The 18,898-nt window shown below is 29.6% G+C and overlaps 3 protein-coding genes across 7 annotated transcripts; all 3 read left to right on the forward strand.

Annotated features, from left to right (window-relative positions):
- Window positions 1–1,125: 1,125 nt before the first annotated feature.
- On the forward strand, window positions 1,126–6,663 carry LOC145755287 (uncharacterized). 3 transcript variants are annotated; one of them, XR_014284191.1, is made up of 13 exons: window positions 1,126–1,275; window positions 1,451–1,620; window positions 2,253–2,353; window positions 3,000–3,121; window positions 3,346–3,471; window positions 3,623–3,736; window positions 3,975–4,091; window positions 4,358–4,510; window positions 4,599–4,652; window positions 4,752–4,770; window positions 4,828–4,994; window positions 5,306–6,005; window positions 6,374–6,663. XR_014284191.1 is itself a non-coding variant. In XM_082571513.1 (12 exons), exons 1-12 carry the CDS (start codon window positions 1,209–1,211, stop codon window positions 5,431–5,433), a joined length of 1,338 nt encoding a protein of 445 aa, XP_082427639.1. In that variant the 5' UTR covers window positions 1,126–1,208; the 3' UTR covers window positions 5,434–6,009. The 3 variants fall into 3 exon arrangements, 1 of the variants encoding a protein (XP_082427639.1); XR_014284192.1 differs by having other exon boundaries at window positions 4,358–4,495; XM_082571513.1 differs by lacking the exon at window positions 6,374–6,663 and having other exon boundaries at window positions 5,306–6,009.
- Window positions 6,664–7,169: 506 nt separating this feature from the next.
- Window positions 7,170–14,383, forward strand: LOC145755169 (uncharacterized). Its single transcript, XM_082571395.1, has 22 exons — window positions 7,170–7,319; window positions 7,495–7,664; window positions 8,297–8,397; window positions 9,044–9,165; window positions 9,390–9,515; window positions 9,667–9,780; window positions 10,019–10,135; window positions 10,403–10,540; window positions 10,628–10,681; window positions 10,783–10,801; window positions 10,882–11,036; window positions 11,347–11,459; window positions 11,653–11,822; window positions 11,932–12,014; window positions 12,207–12,281; window positions 12,435–12,721; window positions 12,891–13,084; window positions 13,306–13,419; window positions 13,599–13,734; window positions 13,820–13,908; window positions 13,980–14,089; window positions 14,180–14,383. The coding sequence occupies exons 1-22, from the start codon at window positions 7,253–7,255 to the stop codon at window positions 14,314–14,316; spliced, it is 2,691 nt and encodes an 896-aa protein (XP_082427521.1). The 5' UTR covers window positions 7,170–7,252; the 3' UTR covers window positions 14,317–14,383.
- Window positions 14,384–14,667: 284 nt separating this feature from the next.
- LOC145754643 (NAD-dependent protein deacetylase sirtuin-2-like) lies at window positions 14,668–18,775 on the forward strand. 3 transcript variants are annotated; one of them, XM_082570731.1, is made up of 9 exons: window positions 14,668–14,837; window positions 14,904–15,076; window positions 15,207–15,395; window positions 15,480–15,715; window positions 15,806–15,906; window positions 16,089–16,259; window positions 16,554–16,751; window positions 17,089–17,302; window positions 17,842–18,775. In XM_082570731.1, exons 1-9 carry the CDS (start codon window positions 14,748–14,750, stop codon window positions 18,120–18,122), a joined length of 1,653 nt encoding a protein of 550 aa, XP_082426857.1. In that variant the 5' UTR covers window positions 14,668–14,747; the 3' UTR covers window positions 18,123–18,775. The 3 variants fall into 3 exon arrangements, with proteins under 3 accessions (XP_082426857.1, XP_082426858.1, XP_082426856.1); XM_082570732.1 differs by having other exon boundaries at window positions 15,222–15,395; window positions 17,089–17,311; XM_082570730.1 differs by having other exon boundaries at window positions 14,669–14,837; window positions 17,089–17,311.
- Window positions 18,776–18,898: the final 123 nt, after the last annotated feature.

The raw sequence follows: 18,898 nt of genomic DNA on the forward strand, positions 1-18,898 counted from the left end.
AGATTAATAATACTGTTTATAAGATAACATAGATAAGCTTTAATACGTTTTATTATTTAACGAATTTTTCATTAAATGGGACTTCATTTTTAATTTATCCGCGGCATTTTTTAGCAGGGCTACTGAGTACTACTATTCAAATTCTTTAAATAAATTTTTACTGATTTTATATCTTCAAGTGCAGCACAAACGGTTTTATTTATTTTTGCTGATCACTAATGCCAATTGAAAGTTCATTATTAAATATTTTAAAATCAGCTGAACAAATTAAAAAAACAATTCGAGATATAGATTAAAAAGATGAATAAATAGATTAATTTTTTTTAAAGTTTTACTTGGTCTGAATATTACAACAACAACAACAACAGAGCCACCTTCTCCAGGAGATATGAATAACAACGCTGATGATGCCAACTTGCCTATGAGTCCTACAACGGCTGTTCCGGGCTCTGCATCATCACCTTGCGGCCAAACAATTCTTCAAATATTCTCGTATATTCTGGCTATGGCTGTACCTGTCGTTTTTGGTTAAAACGAACTTGTTTTTGATGTAGATTTTTGTGAATATGTATTCTTCTTAAATTATATTTTTAAACGACAACGTTACCTATATACGTAACAGCCGCATTTTGATTCAATATTACTATAAATAAAATAATGTGTTATTGAAAAATAAATTTTTTGTATATTTCACATTAGAGAATGATTTAATTGCGTAGAAAAAGTTTAATAAAGGGTCTCACTATGAAAAAGGTTTATATTTATGTATTTATATAAACTTAAAAGAAAATACAACCAAAATTTACAGCTTACCAGTTATATAAAGGCGGTTGATAACTCTCATATTATAATCTAGGGCTAAATATATTGCGAACGGATGATATGTAATTGCCAAGCACGTGTTTTTCTGAATCAAAACTTGTTCAATAACAAGTCGAGGGTTCTTGAAATTTATTTATCTTGTTTAAAATATTGATTTTTAATTAGATATGTTGCTACGAGGCAGAGTTTTGTTATATTTTAAATTATAGATATATTAATTCGTAAAAAAGATCTGAATAATTGGTGACACTTTTTGTAATTTGTGGTTACGCTTAAACGAAATAAAAGTGAAATAGTTAAAGTAAATTAAAAAAAAACAGTAAAGTAAAAGATTTAAAATAAAAGACAATTATTTAGGCGATAACTATTAAAAAAGACTTAAAAAAATGCTCCTAACAAAAGAAAGTTATATTAAACTTCTATTCGTATTTTTATTCATTTATCCAACCGAGGGTTAGTAGTAAAGATAATTAAAAAAAAATTTTTTTTTATATTTTTTAAATCTAAGCCCGTGTGGGAAGCTTTAATATATATATTATATAATAGTAAAATATTTTAGAAAATTGTACTAATGTGCTTATCCTTATATTTAAATAGAACACACGTTTCAGCATATTTTTATTTTTAGTTTTAACTCAAACTGACGTCGAATCCGAAGAACCCACCGAACCTCCAAAACCCGCCTGTCAGGAGGAGTTTTATGACCCATCTGGGATGGTAGAGTCCCCGAATTACCCCGATAGTTACCCCAACGATCAGAACTGTGCGTATAGGATACTAACCAACAGAAGAGTTACAGTAAGTAATTGTGACTAAAAAATTTTTTTTTGTATTTTTAGGATAAAATGAACTGTCTATGTAATTTTTAAAAACTATTTTTTATTTATATAAAGTGTATACTTTATGTAAGTGATTCTACTTGTTTTTTAATTTGAATGTAAATTAATTTTAAGGCATGATACAATTACAAAGTATGTTCTATACAAAATAAACAAGTTTATATTTTTTATTCAATCGTTAAATATTCCAGGTAACTTTTGATCGTTTTTCACTGGAAAACAGTGAGAATTGTAGATATGATTTTTTGCAGTTTATATTCGAAGCTACCAGTAATAAAAACGATCCACAAAAGTAAGCAGGAATTGCGGCGAACTTTGACTTTTGAAATAAGCAAAAAACGCTCCGACGTTTAAGTTGTTTTGCCCTAAGCCTATAGCGAAAAAATGACTAAGTAAAAAATGCGTGCATCTGTTTGTAGGTTTAGCGTTTGTTGAACCTAAATTCTTGGATTTTTTGCATAAATCGCAAGTTTAGGGTGGAGCTAATTTAGTTTGTAAGGCTGAAATGCTTACATTAACTTTGCTTATTTCAAATGTCAACGCCAAGTTTTTATCTTGTAAGTATTATTTATGTACAAATATTTTTACAAGGTTGTTTTTGAGCGATTTTCGATCGAGAAAAGTGAAGACTGTAAATATGATTTTCTGAATGTTCTGTTTAACGCAACTTCTCGTGATTCTAAGCCAGATAGGTATTAGGGTATTGCGCCAAAGGCTTCAGTTCTGGCTTTATAGTTTATGCGCTTCTTAGTTATTTATTAAAACCTAATTTAAATGCGAATCAAATTTAAATATAGAAATGCTTGTTAATAAAATCAAATGCGTGAAATTCATTGCGAAATCTTGAATCACTTTAAAAATAAATAACTTGGATATTTAATATTATTCATTCATTTTGCATGCTTCTGTTTCATTGTAACCATTTCAGATAGCTTTGTTATAAATTTCAAATTAATTTGTTTCATGATTTTGTCACGAATTCCAAATGCTTTAACATAGTTTGCAGGCTTTTGTAGTTAGGCTTACACATGCTTGCTTGCTACTAATGCTATTTGTATGGATTTCAATAAAACAGAAGCATACATATGCTGCGTAGTTTCTTTTTTATGTTTGTTTGTGTATCATTTTTTATCGTGAATCTAAGTCTGAGTACCACAGTTTTGAATATCATTGACTTCGTTTCTTAACCCTTACTTTGCCAATTGGTTAAGCATGTCAGCAGTAAGTAAATCAAAAATCTAACTTAGATTGCTACGACTCTTGGAAGCCACAAAACTTTTAATAGTATGGTGTGGTGTTACTATCAATGCTAAAACCTAATATTAATTGTACATTAAGGTACTGCGGGGAGGGCTTGGATAAAATAAACGATGGAGTATTGTCAGGGTACGGACCTCTTATTATCGGATTTATCAGCGATGAATCTGACAGCATGAAGGGATTTAAATTTACATATGAAAGTAAGTTGTTGAATGTAAAAATCTGTGAATAAAAATTCTAAGTTTTGTGAGCTTACTCTTGGTGTATAATAAATAAAAATTATATTTTTGATAAAAAAAATGTTAAGTTATAAAGACAATATAGTATATCAAGACTTTAAAAGTGCAATATATGTAGAATTCTAGATAAGAATGTTTTGATACAAATGTATATACTTGAACTAATTTGTGCTTGTGTTTTTTAGTTGATCTCTCAGACGAAGTAGTTTGTGATTCTGATCCCTGCTTAAACAACGGAACATGTGAAACCTATCCTGGGTATTACAAATGTATTTGCCATGATGCTTATGCTGGCATTAACTGCGAAATAAGTAAGTTAACTCTTTTTGTGATTTTCTTACGTAATTGTAGTTTACCAACATTTGTTTAAGTTTTTTTTCTGAATACTATACACATATAAATAACTTATAGTTTTTGCATTAAAATGTTTATTTTTTGTGACTATTTGTGATTTATTTTCAGACAAGGATGAATGTGCTTCATACCCTTGTAAACATGGAGCTGAATGTGTTGATGAAGATAATGGATTTACTTGTCAATGTATAAACGGATTCGAGGGCGAATTATGTGAAATAAGTAATCATTTTCTTGGTTAAAAGTTTTTTTAATTTGCATACTGCTTCAATAGCATCACATATACCTTATAATTAGGGACCAAAGTTAATGTAATATGACAACAAAGCAAATATAAAAAAAACATACAATATACATAGGAAAGCTTTTGTGTATAAAATATATATTTAAGGTTAACATTAACGCTTTTAAATTGCAGTAATTTTTTATGTTTTTTAAGTGTTGTTATTTTCTTTTTTAGATCCTGATCGTTGTGAAGACGAACCTTGTGAGAATGGTGGAATCTGTCATTCTAGAAACATCGATTTTGTTTGTAGTTGCCCGAATGATTTCCTTGGTGATCGATGTGAAACACCAGGTTAGAGTTACAATATTGTTAAAATATGTAAACAACAATTTTTATAGTTAAATATAGAAAGCAGAGTTACTTTAAAAGTTTACAAAGTACACTGCACGAATTGTAATAAGGGGGGCTGAACAAGATGATATTCCACTGGAGCCGTTATTTTTTTTATTTATTTTTTTCTATTTTTTTTTTATAACGTATCGTTATATGCTCTATCTTTTTGGTGCCAACCTGCGCTTGTTTTAAAAGTGATATTTAAACAAATGTGCTTTTTATAGTGCCGGCATTTGCACCAGAAACAACAACCCAGCCTTTTATAATTACAACAACTCCACCTCCTTCTGAAGATGACGAAAAAGAAGACAGCGGTGATAAAGAAAATGGCGATACCGAAAATGATGGCAACGAAAATGACGGTAAAGAAAATGATGGTAACAATCAATGGTCTCACAATATGCAAATTATTGCAAAGAAATATTAAATAGAGCATCATCTAAAATTGAATGTAATGTTTTTTAGTTGTGGATGCCATAACGCAGTCGCCAATTATAACAACTCCACCTTCACCACCAGGTAATATTGAAGTTAATAATGCCTTTTAATTAAATATTTAAACATTTATTCTATTTTCCCTCCAAAAAATTTCTATCTGTAAACTTTTACTATTTTTAGATGATGACAGTAATGGAAGGTGAGCAAAAAAATTGATTTATTTTTTTATAAAATTTTCAACTTTTAAATATTGCAGACTTCCAGTTATTGTATCAATTATTTTTGTTGCGTTGGTGATTGCGTTGGTGATTGCGATTATACTTTCCTTGTTCCTTTGTTATTGGTTGAAAAATCGAAGAGATGAAAAAAATGAGCAAAAAGAAATGACGAACTTAGTACGAAAATCACACAATACTGGAGAAGGTAAAAGAAATTAGCTTTTTCCACTTGATAAATTAATGTAATCAAGGTTTAAAAGCGACGTACTTTAACATTCATTTGTAGGTTGTTAGTGTTAACAAACGGCCCTAATAGTTATATCTTGATAGCGGGATTTGAGAGAGGCGAAATGTTTTTTTTTTAATTTTTAACTTTAGATTTTAAAATTTAAGTACTTAATGCCAGTATAATTATTAAATAAGACTTGCGTCCTTATGTTTTATTTTAACAAAAGCTTGTATTTTATATTAATGATTTTATTGAATCATGCTCACTAAACGTTATTTTTTATTAAGGAAAGTTGCGAAGATGTCATTCAAAAACAACCTCATTCGAAAGTTCTGCAGCGGGGTATCACCGAAACGGACACAGGTTGCGTCCCATGAGCGGAGAAGTTATTATGGAAGAAGTAACAGAAATATAATAATAAAATTATATTTTTTTTGATTCTTATCAAAATACCGATGTTTTACATTTTTTTGAACTTTGGTTAATCCAAGATTAAATAAGTTTACAATGTATTGTCGGTAATGTCCTGGATTAACTTGTCAGCTGTTATGATTTTAGTCTAAAAAAAAGAAAATAGATCGCGTGTTACAATTGTTCTGCGACAAAATCAATCTACATAATTCAAATCCTATATATATACACATCAATTATATTCTGAACAGTTATTAGCCCAGTTTCACATATCATTTTAAGGCTATTTTATTATTAGGTACTTTAAGATATTTAAAAAAATTAATTAATTTAAGATTTTTGTAAAAAATCGAATATAATCAACAATGAATCGAGTAATTTTTTTGATGCTTACTGCTGTTTGTTTGATTCAAACTGGCAAGGTGAGTTTATAAGACAACTTCTCAAAATTTAATGTTTAAATTAGTTTGATGCTAAATTTCGACTTTTATATTTCTTAAGTATTGTCTAATATTTGCTAATGCGTAATATTTTTATCTTAGTGTGTGGCACCACCTAGAATATCTTTGGTCGATGGTAAATAAAGTCTTACGTAAACACTTATTGTTTATTAAGAGATTAATAATACTGTTTATAAGATAACATAGATAAGCTTTAATACGTTTTATTATTTAACGAATTTTTCATTAAATGGGACTTCATTTTTAATTTATCCGCGGCATTTTTTAGCAGGGCTACTGAGTACTACTATTCAAATTCTTTAAATAAATTTTTACTGATTTTATATCTTCAAGTGCAGCACAAACGGTTTTATTTATTTTTGCTGATCACTAATGCCAATTGAAAGTTCATTATTAAATATTTTAAAATCAGCTGAACAAATTAAAAAAACAATTCGAGATATAGATTAAAAAGATGAATAAATAGATTAATTTTTTTTAAAGTTTTACTTGGTCTGAATATTACAACAACAACAACAACAGAGCCACCTTCTCCAGGAGATATGAATAACAACGCTGATGATGCCAACTTGCCTATGAGTCCTACAACGGCTGTTCCGGGCTCTGCATCATCACCTTGCGGCCAAACAATTCTTCAAATATTCTCGTATATTCTGGCTATGGCTGTACCTGTCGTTTTTGGTTAAAACGAACTTGTTTTTGATGTAGATTTTTGTGAATATGTATTCTTCTTAAATTATATTTTTAAACGACAACGTTACCTATATACGTAACAGCCGCATTTTGATTCAATATTACTATAAATAAAATAATGTGTTATTGAAAAATAAATTTTTTGTATATTTCACATTAGAGAATGATTTAATTGCGTAGAAAAAGTTTAATAAAGGGTCTCACTATGAAAAAGGTTTATATTTATGTATTTATATAAACTTAAAAGAAAATACAACCAAAATTTACAGCTTACCAGTTATATAAAGGCGGTTGATAACTCTCATATTATAATCTAGGGCTAAATATATTGCGAACGGATGATATGTAATTGCCAAGCACGTGTTTTTCTGAATCAAAACTTGTTCAATAACAAGTCGAGGGTTCTTGAAATTTATTTATCTTGTTTAAAATATTGATTTTTAATTAGATATGTTGCTACGAGGCAGAGTTTTGTTATATTTTAAATTATAGATATATTAATTCGTAAAAAAGATCTGAATAATTGGTGACACTTTTTGTAATTTGTGGTTACGCTTAAACGAAATAAAAGTGAAATAGTTAAAGTAAATTAAAAAAAAACAGTAAAGTAAAAGATTTAAAATAAAAGACAATTATTTAGGCGATAACTATTAAAAAAGACTTAAAAAAATGCTCCTAACAAAAGAAAGTTATATTAAACTTCTATTCGTATTTTTATTCATTTATCCAACCGAGGGTTAGTAGTAAAGATAATTAAAAAAAAAATTTTTTTTATATTTTTTAAATCTAAGCCCGTGTGGGAAGCTTTAATATATATATTATATAATAGTAAAATATTTTAGAAAATTGTACTAATGTGCTTATCCTTATATTTAAATAGAACACACGTTTCAGCATATTTTTATTTTTAGTTTTAACTCAAACTGACGTCGAATCCGAAGAACCCACCGAACCTCCAAAACCCGCCTGTCAGGAGGAGTTTTATGACCCATCTGGGATGGTAGAGTCCCCGAATTACCCCGATAGTTACCCCAACGATCAGAACTGTGCGTATAGGATACTAACCAACAGAAGAGTTACAGTAAGTAATTGTGACTAAAAAATTTTTTTTTGTATTTTTAGGATAAAATGAACTGTCTATGTAATTTTTAAAAACTATTTTTTATTTATATAAAGTGTATACTTTATGTAAGTGATTCTACTTGTTTTTTAATTTGAATGTAAATTAATTTTAAGGCATGATACAATTACAAAGTATGTTCTATACAAAATAAACAAGTTTATATTTTTTATTCAATCGTTAAATATTCCAGGTAACTTTTGATCGTTTTTCACTGGAAAACAGTGAGAATTGTAGATATGATTTTTTGCAGTTTATATTCGAAGCTACCAGTAATAAAAACGATCCACAAAAGTAAGCAGGAATTGCGGCGAACTTTGACTTTTGAAATAAGCAAAAAACGCTCCGACGTTTAAGTTGTTTTGCCCTAAGCCTATAGCGAAAAAATGACTAAGTAAAAAATGCGTGCATCTGTTTGTAGGTTTAGCGTTTGTTGAACCTAAATTCTTGGATTTTTTGCATAAATCGCAAGTTTAGGGTGGAGCTAATTTAGTTTGTAAGGCTGAAATGCTTACATTAACTTTGCTTATTTCAAATGTCAACGCCAAGTTTTTATCTTGTAAGTATTATTTATGTACAAATATTTTTACAAGGTTGTTTTTGAGCGATTTTCGATCGAGAAAAGTGAAGACTGTAAATATGATTTTCTGAATGTTCTGTTTAACGCAACTTCTCGTGATTCTAAGCCAGATAGGTATTAGGGTATTGCGCCAAAGGCTTCAGTTCTGGCTTTATAGTTTATGCGCTTCTTAGTTATTTATTAAAACCTAATTTAAATGCGAATCAAATTTAAATATAGAAATGCTTGTTAATAAAATCAAATGCGTGAAATTCATTGCGAAATCTTGAATCACTTTAAAAATAAATAACTTGGATATTTAATATTATTCATTCATTTTGCATGCTTCTGTTTCATTGTAACCATTTCAGATAGCTTTGTTATAAATTTCAAATTAATTTGTTTCATGATTTTGTCACGAATTCCAAATGCTTTAACATAGTTTGCAGGCTTTTGTAGTTAGGCTTACACATGCTTGCTTGCTACTAATGCTATTTGTATGGATTTCAATAAAACAGAAGCATACATATGCTGCGTAGTTTCTTTTTTATGTTTGTTTGTGTATCATTTTTTATCGTGAATCTAAGTCTGAGTACCACAGTTTTGAATATCATTGACTTCGTTTCTTAACCCTTACTTTGCCAATTGGTTAAGCATGTCAGCAGTAAGTAAATCAAAAATCTAACTTAGATTGCTACGACTCTTGGAAGCCACAAAACTTTTAATAGTATGGTGTGGTGTTACTATCAATGCTAAAACCTAATATTAATTGTACATTAAGGTACTGCGGGGAGGGCTTGGATAAAATAAACGATGGAGTATTGTCAGGGTACGGACCTCTTATTATCGGATTTATCAGCGATGAATCTGACAGCATGAAGGGATTTAAATTTACATATGAAAGTAAGTTGTTGAATGTAAAAATCTGTGAATAAAAATTCTAAGTTTTGTGAGCTTACTCTTGGTGTATAATAAATAAAAATTATATTTTTGATAAAAAAAATGTTAAGTTATAAAGACAATATAGTATATCAAGACTTTAAAAGTGCAATATATGTAGAATTCTAGATAAGAATGTTTTGATACAAATGTATATACTTGAACTAATTTGTGCTTGTGTTTTTTAGTTGATCTCTCAGACGAAGTAGTTTGTGATTCTGATCCCTGCTTAAACAACGGAACATGTGAAACCTATCCTGGGTATTACAAATGTATTTGCCATGATGCTTATGCTGGCATTAACTGCGAAATAAGTAAGTTAACTCTTTTTGTGATTTTCTTACGTAATTGTAGTTTACCAACATTTGTTTAAGTTTTTTTTCTGAATACTATACACATATAAATAACTTATAGTTTTTGCATTAAAATGTTTATTTTTTGTGACTATTTGTGATTTATTTTCAGACAAGGATGAATGTGCTTCATACCCTTGTAAACATGGAGCTGAATGTGTTGATGAAGATAATGGATTTACTTGTCAATGTATAAACGGATTCGAGGGCGAATTATGTGAAATAAGTAATCATTTTCTTGGTTAAAAGTTTTTTTAATTTGCATACTGCTTCAATAGCATCACATATACCTTATAATTAGGGACCAAAGTTAATGTAATATGACAACAAAGCAAATATAAAAAAAACATACAATATACATAGGAAAGCTTTTGTGTATAAAATATATATTTAAGGTTAACATTAACGCTTTTAAATTGCAGTAATTTTTTATGTTTTTTAAGTGTTGTTATTTTCTTTTTTAGATCCTGATCGTTGTGAAGACGAACCTTGTGAGAATGGTGGAATCTGTCATTCTAGAAACATCGATTTTGTTTGTAGTTGCCCGAATGATTTCCTTGGTGATCGATGTGAAACACCAGGTTAGAGTTACAATATTGTTAAAATATGTAAACAACAATTTTTATAGTTAAATATAGAAAGCAGAGTTACTTTAAAAGTTTACAAAGTACACTGCACGAATTGTAATAAGGGGGGCTGAACAAGATGATATTCCACTGGAGCCGTTATTTTTTTTATTTATTTTTTTCTATGTTTTTTTTTATAACGTATCGTTATATGCTCTATCTTTTTAGTGCCAACCTTCGCTTGCTTTAAAAGTGATATTTAAACAAATGTGCTTTTTATAGTGCCGGCATTTGCACCAGAAACAACAACCCAGCCTTTTATAATTACAACAACTCCACCTCCCTCTGAAGATAATGAAAAAGAAGATAGCGGTGATGAAGAAAATGGTGGAAGCAAAAATGACGATAAAGAAAATGATGGTAACAATTAATGGTGTCACAATATGCAAATTACTGCAAAGAAATCAATAAAGAGCATAATCTAAAATTGAATGTAATGTTTTTTAGTTGTGGATGCCATAACGCAGTCGCCAATTATAACAACTCAACCATCACCACCAGGTAATATTAAAGTAGTTATAATGCCTTTTAATTAAATATTTAAACCTTTATTCTATTTTTTCTTCAAAAAATTCCTATCTGTAAACTTTTACTATTTTTAGATGATGACAGCAACGGAAGGTGAGCAAAAAAATTGATTTATTTTTTTCAATAAATTCTTCTTTAAAAAATAATAAATTTTCAACTTTTAAATATTGCAGACTTCCAGTTATTGTATCAATTATTCTTGTTGCGTTGGTGATTGCGATTATACTTTCCTTGTTCCTTTGTTATTGGTTGAAAAATCGAAGAGATGAAAAAAATGAGCAAAAAGAAATGACGAACTTAGCACGAAAATCACACAATACTGGAGAAGGTAAAAGAAAATAGCTTTTTCCACTTGATAAATTAATGTAATCAAGGTTTAAAAGCGACGTACTTTAACATTCATTTGTAGGTTGTTAGTGTTAACAAACGGCCCTATAGTAAGATCTTAATAACGGGATTTAAGAGAGGCGAAATGTTTTTTTTTAATTTATAACTTTAGATTTTAACATTTAAGTACTTAATGCCAGTATAATTATTAAATAAGACTTGCGTCCTTATGTTTTATTCGAACAAGAGCTTGTATTTTGTATTTCTTAATTTTGTTAAAATATGGTTAATAAACGATATTTTCCATTAAGGGAAATTGCGAAGATGTCATTCGAAAACAACTTCGTTCGAAAGTTCTGCAGCGGGGAATCACCGAAACGGACACAGGTTGCGTCCCATGAGCGGAGAAGTTATTATGGAAGAAGTAAAAAAATAAATAGAATCATAAATATTTTCACATTTCTTTAACGTTATGATCTTGTACAAATTATAATAATTTAAAACTTGAATTTGTATATAAAGTTATTGTTCATCTTTATATCAATTAAGTAATATAGTATGTTAAATAAATAATTGAAAAGTTGCTGAAACAATTAGTTAAACATTTTCCTTTCAAGCATCATGAAGAACCCTATAGAGATGGGACAAGTTACACTTACAACAGCACGGGAAAGATACCCTTGAACCATATGAACAACATGAACAATATAAGTAATATAGGGAGTATGAATAACGCCATTTTGCCACCTACATATAACATGCACTCTCCACAAGCAGAACCTTTTAAGTAAGCAGAAGACATTTTTTTAGAATGATGTAAATCATATTTTTTATGCTTTGAGTTAAAGTTATGGTACTTGACATTTTGATAACCACAAATCATTTATACTTTACAGAAGAATGAATGTTCCGTTAAGTGGGAACGAACAGATTGGTTTCCAGGATAAGAGCTCTTATATATCTCCCACTCCATTACAAGGTATGTTGTTCAACTTATTTAATTAAAGTCATATTATTAAATAAATATATAAGTATATTATATTTGCTAATGGCTTTCTTTACATAATTCATTTTTGAGGTATTTATTGTTAAAAATAGGAATTTATCGATGAACTTAAAAAATATATATACACTATATTATTCACCTTTGATTTTATAATACCTTTTTCAGGTAAACTTTCAAGTCAATATTCTCCTGATGCAGCATTGCAACTCTTAAATCAAATTAAAGACAACAGAAACCAATGTAAATATAATTCAGACTTGATAAACTTATAAGCTAATGCTCGCCTTGAAGTCTGAGTTAAAGGTTTTGTTAATTGCGTGAACCTTGTTATGTAGTTTTGGCCAAACATGGTTGCATTACGATAAGATAAGATATTCAACTTTATTGTTTAAGTTGGGATAAATGAGATCAATAGAAACCCTTACCAAGGCAACGAACATCACTCAAACCACGACAATCCTTCACAATATGACCAGTTCAATCCTAACTTATACAGCACCCCACATCGTGAGGAAATGAGTCTACCACATATCCCTATGGCTGGACATTTGAACGAAACCTATTTACCCGATGTTAACGAATATGATGCAGGGATTGAGCTTAGTGCTGAAGAAGCAGCAGATGTTGTTAATAATCTGTTAAGTTTGAGACCAAGTAACGGAGATACGGTCACATCACAAGTGAGATTTATACAAAGTTTTACACAGCATAGAAACTCTTTAATAAGATAAAAAAAAATTTAGTAATGTTAGTTTGTATTAAATAAATTTAGCATGTGTTAATATTACCTAATATTTTGTATTTTTAAACGTTTATATATTTACCATTTATCATTTCTATGTTGTACAGGAGGCGTTAGATATTATCAGCAAAGTCCGGAACAAAAACTCTGATCATCCACGCCCTTCTTACGATCGTGAAAAGTCGGTCGTTTTTAAACCTCAAGAGGTAGCTAATATATTGAATAGTTTCAGGAATCGACGATGTTATGAGAACACGGAATCAGATGAAAAAAACGGATATGAGCTGCCAAGTACATACGAGTAAGTAGAAGTTCTAAGTTGTTAGAATTATATTTAAAATTGGGTGGTTGTCATTATGTATCAAGTAGTACAAATCGTTTATGTTATTATCTATTTTAGAGTTATTACATTAAAGGTTATCTAATCTGGGATAAAACGTCTATTTTTTATTTAAATTAAAGAATATCTTTTATTCAAATTAGAATATATTTCTTTTTTTGTACTGTTAATATTGTGTTTAGAAATTCAGACAATGAAGGTAAAGGATTGGGAAGAGCTCCACAGGATTTTCGTGAATGTACTCGAATAACTGAAGAGTCCAACGAAACTTCGGATTCAATCGACAAGAAAGCAGGGTCAATTAAAGTCTCATAAATAATATTTTTAAAATTGTTTTTATAAAATAAAATATTTAAATATCAATATTTTAAATTTTTTAGTGCACGTTTCTGCGTTGCTGTCAAATTAAACTGTTTTGCAATTTTAAGATAAGATTTAGGTTTAGAAGTGTTATCAAACTGTTACTGTGTTTTAGGTCCGATAGTAAGAAGCATTTATTAGCAGAAAGGACCGTCCGAAAACGACCAAAAAGATTTCCATACGCCAACACTCTTGATCCGGCTGATAAGGTCAATAATTGGCTGAAAAACTCATCAAGAGCTAGTCGACCGGTATTTTATTTACATATTTTGACAACTAGTATAAAATTTCTGTACTTATATGGTTACATATACTCAAATATGTATTATTTAAAAGGAAAAGAACTCTTCAGCATCCCGAGAATGCTCAGTAGTAACTGAATCTCATATTATAACAAGACGACTTCAACCAACGAAAAACAATAAGTAAGTGTGATATTTCATAAAGTTAATGTCAATGGTATAAAATAAAGAAAGGGTGTTTTTATATTGTTTAGAAATGACAAGCCTATTCATGAGGAAAATCCGAGTGATACAGATGGTCCTTATAAGACAATTACGCAACCACCAAAAATGTTAGGACAAGAAAAACGTCTTCCATTAACAGGTTAGTTACATAACCGTAAAAACAATATTTTTTGCAACAATATTAAAGCATAGGATTTTATTTCTTTTCAATTGCAACATTTTATTACAGAAAATAAGGCTAAAAACTTGGTGGAGAAGTTGGTAAGGGCGCCGATGAGAAGTAACCAAAATATTGTAGGTCCTGGACTTGGTGTTAATAGACAAAACGCATTCGTTGGTGATGGTGTTAGGGTTGAAAGTTATTAAGATGTTTGAAAAGATAATTTTTTGTAAAATAATAGATTTACATTGGCCTGCCAGCTTATAATAGCCATGTCCCTTTGTTTAGATCAATCTATATTAGCTACTTTGTTAATTTATTTGTATTATATCATACTGAGATTTATGTGAATATTTAAGTAGAAAAATCCTGACGTGTACTTTTGTAAATATTGTAATTTAATAAAAATCATAAAATTTTGCTGTAAATAGCAGTGTTTAGCAAATTATTTAATAATTTATGTATGAAGTGTCTATGGATTACCGTGGGAAACGCTCTTTTGCGCTAGCATGCGGTTGTTACAATAAAGTTATGAAAACATTTATTTAAAGTTAAATTAAATTTTGTAAATTTTTGTTTTACTTCGTCCTTACCTTCAAGTGCAATGATAAGAACTAGATAAGTAGATATTGGGCGTATGCTTTCTAGTGTTTTATCATTAGAAAGGCCTAGGCTTTTGTCCTTCGTAGGTTTAATGGAGAAACAGAGTTTTGCAAACACAAAAAAGGTAAGACTTGTTTTTTTTATTTTCTAATTTAAAAGTTTTAACTTAATTAACTTTAACTGTTTTAAGACCCATGGTTCTAAAAAGAAGGCGAAAGCTAGTTTGAGTTCTGTAAATATATCAACGGATCAAACCACAGCAAAGAAAAAAGGAAGGCGAAGGAAAAAACAGAAAAATGTCAACGACTTGACTTCATCTTTGGCAAAACTGAACATTGGAACCAGAAAAGAAGCAACCAAAAGGTTTACATGTTTATAATTATATGTAGTATGTTTTATATTATATGACCCATGCAAAATATTTAACAAAAATTTTTTTTCTTGACTATGTTAATTGTTAAAAAAATTGTAAATGTTATTTATATAATTGTAGTTCTCAGGATTATAGGAATTCAAGTTCAAACACAAAAAAGCGTGTGTATGTCTCACACAGCGCTCGTGCCACTAGGAAGTTATCAACGCTAGAAGATCTCGCTCATTTCATCAGCATTGGACCAGTTAAAAATGTTGTTGTAATGGCAGGTGCTGGGATAAGTACAGGCAGTGGAATTCCAGATTTCAGGTAAAAAATGATTTTTTTTTATCTCCTAATTGTGTTTTTATTTTGTATAAAAGTATGTATATAAAGTTAGGTTTTGTACCTTAGAACACCTGGGACTGGGTTATACGACAATCTTAAAAAATACAAACTACCCAATCCCACTGCTGTATTTGATCTAAACTACTTTCACAACAACCCCAAACCATTTTATGAACTGGCAAAGGAGTTATACCCAAGTGGAAAATATCAGCCCAATTTTGCTCATTATTTTATTCGATGTTTATATGAAAAAGGAATTCTACTGAGAGCTTACACACAAAATATTGATGGCTTAGAAAGATGTAAGTATATAGTTAATAGGCCAATATAAGTTGGTTATTTTTTAATATATATACTAAACTTAGTTTTTAATTTTTGTGGTAAACTCTAAGTGGCGGGAATTCCACCCTCAAAGCTAGTTGAGGCCCATGGAACATTTTCGTCAGCATCTTGTACTAACTGTGGCAAGAAATATAATGGAGATCATATAAAGGTAACTTAACTATGCATGTTGAAATAATGATTTTAAAGCATATACTCTTACGGCATTTAACTTTAGATAATATAAACCGAAATCAAAGAGTAGAAGTCTATGCTATTGGAGTTTTTAATCATGTTTTTAATACAAAATTTTAGTTGTGCTTTTAAAATGTGGTAATTGAACAATTTTTTTAGAATAAAATATTTCGGGGTGTTATACCCAGATGTGAAGTGACCCCTTTATGTTTTGGAATAGTAAAACCTGACATTGTATTTTTCGGGGAGGATTTACCAAAAAGATTTTATTATTATCTTAAAGATTTTCCAGTCTGTGATTTACTTCTGGTGATGGGAACTTCACTAGAGGTAAGGGGATCAAATTGACTTAGATTTTATTTAGGATTGTGCTATTAACTATGGTTTCTGTACCTATTTATTTGTAAAAATGTACTGTACTACTAGACATGGTAGCCAAATGTGTTTTTTATGGTAGATATCTGTTTTTTATTTATTTTACTCAACTATTATTTGTTGATTTTATTTTTATTTCTTTGTCCATTATACTTGACCATTTGACACATTTTTTTTGCTTATTTTAGTAATGTATCAATAAAAGTTGCATATCTATTTACATCACAATTAACTTAATTTATTATAAAGGTTGAACCCTTTGCCAGCTTGGTGGACTCAGTTCGTGTGAACACCCCTCGTGTTTTATTCAATCGAGACCGGGTCGGACCTTTTAAGAAATGCAAACAAGGTTTAGATCTTGCTGTGACTGGTGATATTACAGATACGTTACAAAAATTTTCCAAGATTCTAAAGTGGTTAGATTTTATTAAAGAAATCCAAACCAAGGTATTTATAAACCTTATTAGTTTCTTACTCTATATCATGTTACACAATTAGTTGATTGAATATTTCTCAACCTTGTTAACCTATGGTCTATATATAAAGGTTGTGCAAAATTGTGTTTTTGTTTTTTAATTAAGTCTTTTATTTTATATTAATTACTATGTATTTATGCCCATGTATACAGTTCTTTAAATACCAATGAAGGTGCTGTAAATAATAAAAATAGAAAAATTTTTTAATAATAACGGTCTTAATTATTATAATGAAATCAAATGTTTATTAAGTTTTAGTATATTAGTTTTAGTATAAAGTTAATCTAATTTTATAATTTTTTCTACAGAAAACTGAATCAATTAAATGTAAATCCTCACAAGAAAACGACACCAAAACAGATGACAGTGGAATATCTAGCTCCTCTTCTGTGACCTCTGAACACAAAGAGCAACTTCCTCCTCTAAAACCTGACATGAAGAGATATTTTCATACTCTGAGATCGACTCCTCTTCCTAAAAAGCATCCGGGATTGGCAGTTTCTTCAGAGATTTCGCTTGGAAGTGATTCACGTGAATATAAACTTTTTTTTTAATTTTATTTAAACTAATTTTACTTATACCTTACTAAGAAAAATTGATTAAACTTTGGTCTACTTATTTTATTTCATTATAACCTCTTTTTTTTATATATTTTTTTATACTTAAATATAGAGTAACATCAGGTACTCCGACCCAGTCTCGAGTTGCCTGTGGCAGTTTAGAATATTGTAGACTATAATTGCCCTGGAATTATGCTGCTGAAATAATTGCTGGCTCGGCAGGAGTTCATACTGTTTATAGCACCTTACTCAAGGGCGCTACAGCATAAGAGCAGTGGGGAATGAATTCACGACCTCGTGTGTGGTGTAGCAAGTGTTCTTACCACTACACCATGCTCCTGGCTTTACTTTTGTAAGTTAAATTATATTTTTTAACTTTACTTAAATTCAACCAAATTATCTATACTACAACAATGCAACTGTTATAAATCCACTAGATTTCTTAAAAGGAACCAAATGCTGTTTTAAAGCAAACCGTTTTAACTCAATTACATTCATTAGGATCTGGTGAACCCAACGACCATGCATCAGATATTTCTTATTACGATTTTATTCGCAAATCGCTAGCTCCATCCTCTACTAAAATCTCTCCTAAAAATTTCCTCAATTTATACAACAAAAAACCGCCCGTAATTCACTATACAGAAACTAGGTCGCCTAGAAAGAAACCAATAAGTAGATCTAAGTCGTGTATCACTGTCCCTTGTACTAGTAATATTGATTCAAGTGATACTACGTCAGATACTTCTGATAATTCGACTTCTGATTCGTCCGATTCTTAAAGAAAAATCTTAATTTTGGCATAATATTTTTTACATTTCACTACGGGAAATTGTAAATGTCATCTCAACTTAACAGACGGCACATTCTACTGTAGGAAAACTATATAGGTCGTCTTAGCATAATAAATGGCACTTTACTCTATAAAAATGTGTTGAAAAGGTCTTTTGGTATTTATTTTCATTCTTTATATGGTTTTCTATTCTGTTTATTTCAAAGCCTTTCAGAACCATTTTTTTGCCTAATACTGTGCCAAAACCAACAGTACTCCAAGAGATTACTTTAGATATTGTCCAAATAACTCTCCTTTTAATTTTAAAAGCAGAATTGAAAGTTGCCAAAACAAATTTCGAGATTAACAGTTTACATTGCTGCGAAAATTTAAGTTTTAAAAATATTATTGCCAACTAAAAATTGAAATGCTTCGGGTCTACAAAATCAGGATAAAATAGTCGACTAATATTTGCTTCAGTTGTTTAGAATACTTGCTAATTTTTCTTACTTATTAGATCTTTAGATTTTGTTTTTTTACTTATAGTTGTTTACTGCCTCATTGGAATGTTTTTTATTTATTCACCTTTTGTTCCGGTCCAAAAGATTTAGTTTTTAGAATATTTTTTATGATTTTATATCGGTACTATTTGTCGTTGATCGTCCGTAGATATTTTTCGTTGTATTTGTAGTTAGTGTTTATTTATAGACAAATTTTTATACAATTTATTTAGTAATAAAATCTTTAATTTAAGACTTTTGTCTTAGTTTCTTTTCAAATAGGCAA

This window comes from Corella eumyota, chromosome 6 (genome assembly GCF_963082875.1).
Source record: "Corella eumyota chromosome 6, kaCorEumy4.1, whole genome shotgun sequence".
NCBI lineage: Eukaryota > Metazoa > Chordata > Ascidiacea > Phlebobranchia > Corellidae > Corella > Corella eumyota.

Excerpts from the sequence above, each read along its gene's own strand:
- LOC145755287 (XM_082571513.1), top strand. The coding sequence starts at position 1,209 with ATGCTCCTAACAAAAGAAAGTTATATTAAACTTCTATTCGTATTTTTA. Across the intron at positions 3,472-3,622 it reads TGGCATTAACTGCGAAATAA|ACAAGGATGAATGTGCTTCA; the intron begins GTAAGTTAACTC and ends ATTTATTTTCAG. Across the intron at positions 4,511-4,598 it reads TGACGGTAAAGAAAATGATG|TTGTGGATGCCATAACGCAG; the intron begins GTAACAATCAAT and ends AATGTTTTTTAG.
- LOC145755169 (XM_082571395.1), top strand. The coding sequence starts at position 7,253 with ATGCTCCTAACAAAAGAAAGTTATATTAAACTTCTATTCGTATTTTTA. Across the intron at positions 9,516-9,666 it reads TGGCATTAACTGCGAAATAA|ACAAGGATGAATGTGCTTCA; the intron begins GTAAGTTAACTC and ends ATTTATTTTCAG. Across the intron at positions 13,909-13,979 it reads CAACCAACGAAAAACAATAA|AAATGACAAGCCTATTCATG; the intron begins GTAAGTGTGATA and ends TATATTGTTTAG.
- LOC145754643 (XM_082570730.1), top strand. The coding sequence starts at position 14,748 with ATGCTTTCTAGTGTTTTATCATTAGAAAGGCCTAGGCTTTTGTCCTTC. Across the intron at positions 14,838-14,903 it reads GTTTTGCAAACACAAAAAAG|ACCCATGGTTCTAAAAAGAA; the intron begins GTAAGACTTGTT and ends AACTGTTTTAAG. Across the intron at positions 17,312-17,841 it reads TTCGCTTGGAAGTGATTCAC|GATCTGGTGAACCCAACGAC; the intron begins GTGAATATAAAC and ends TACATTCATTAG.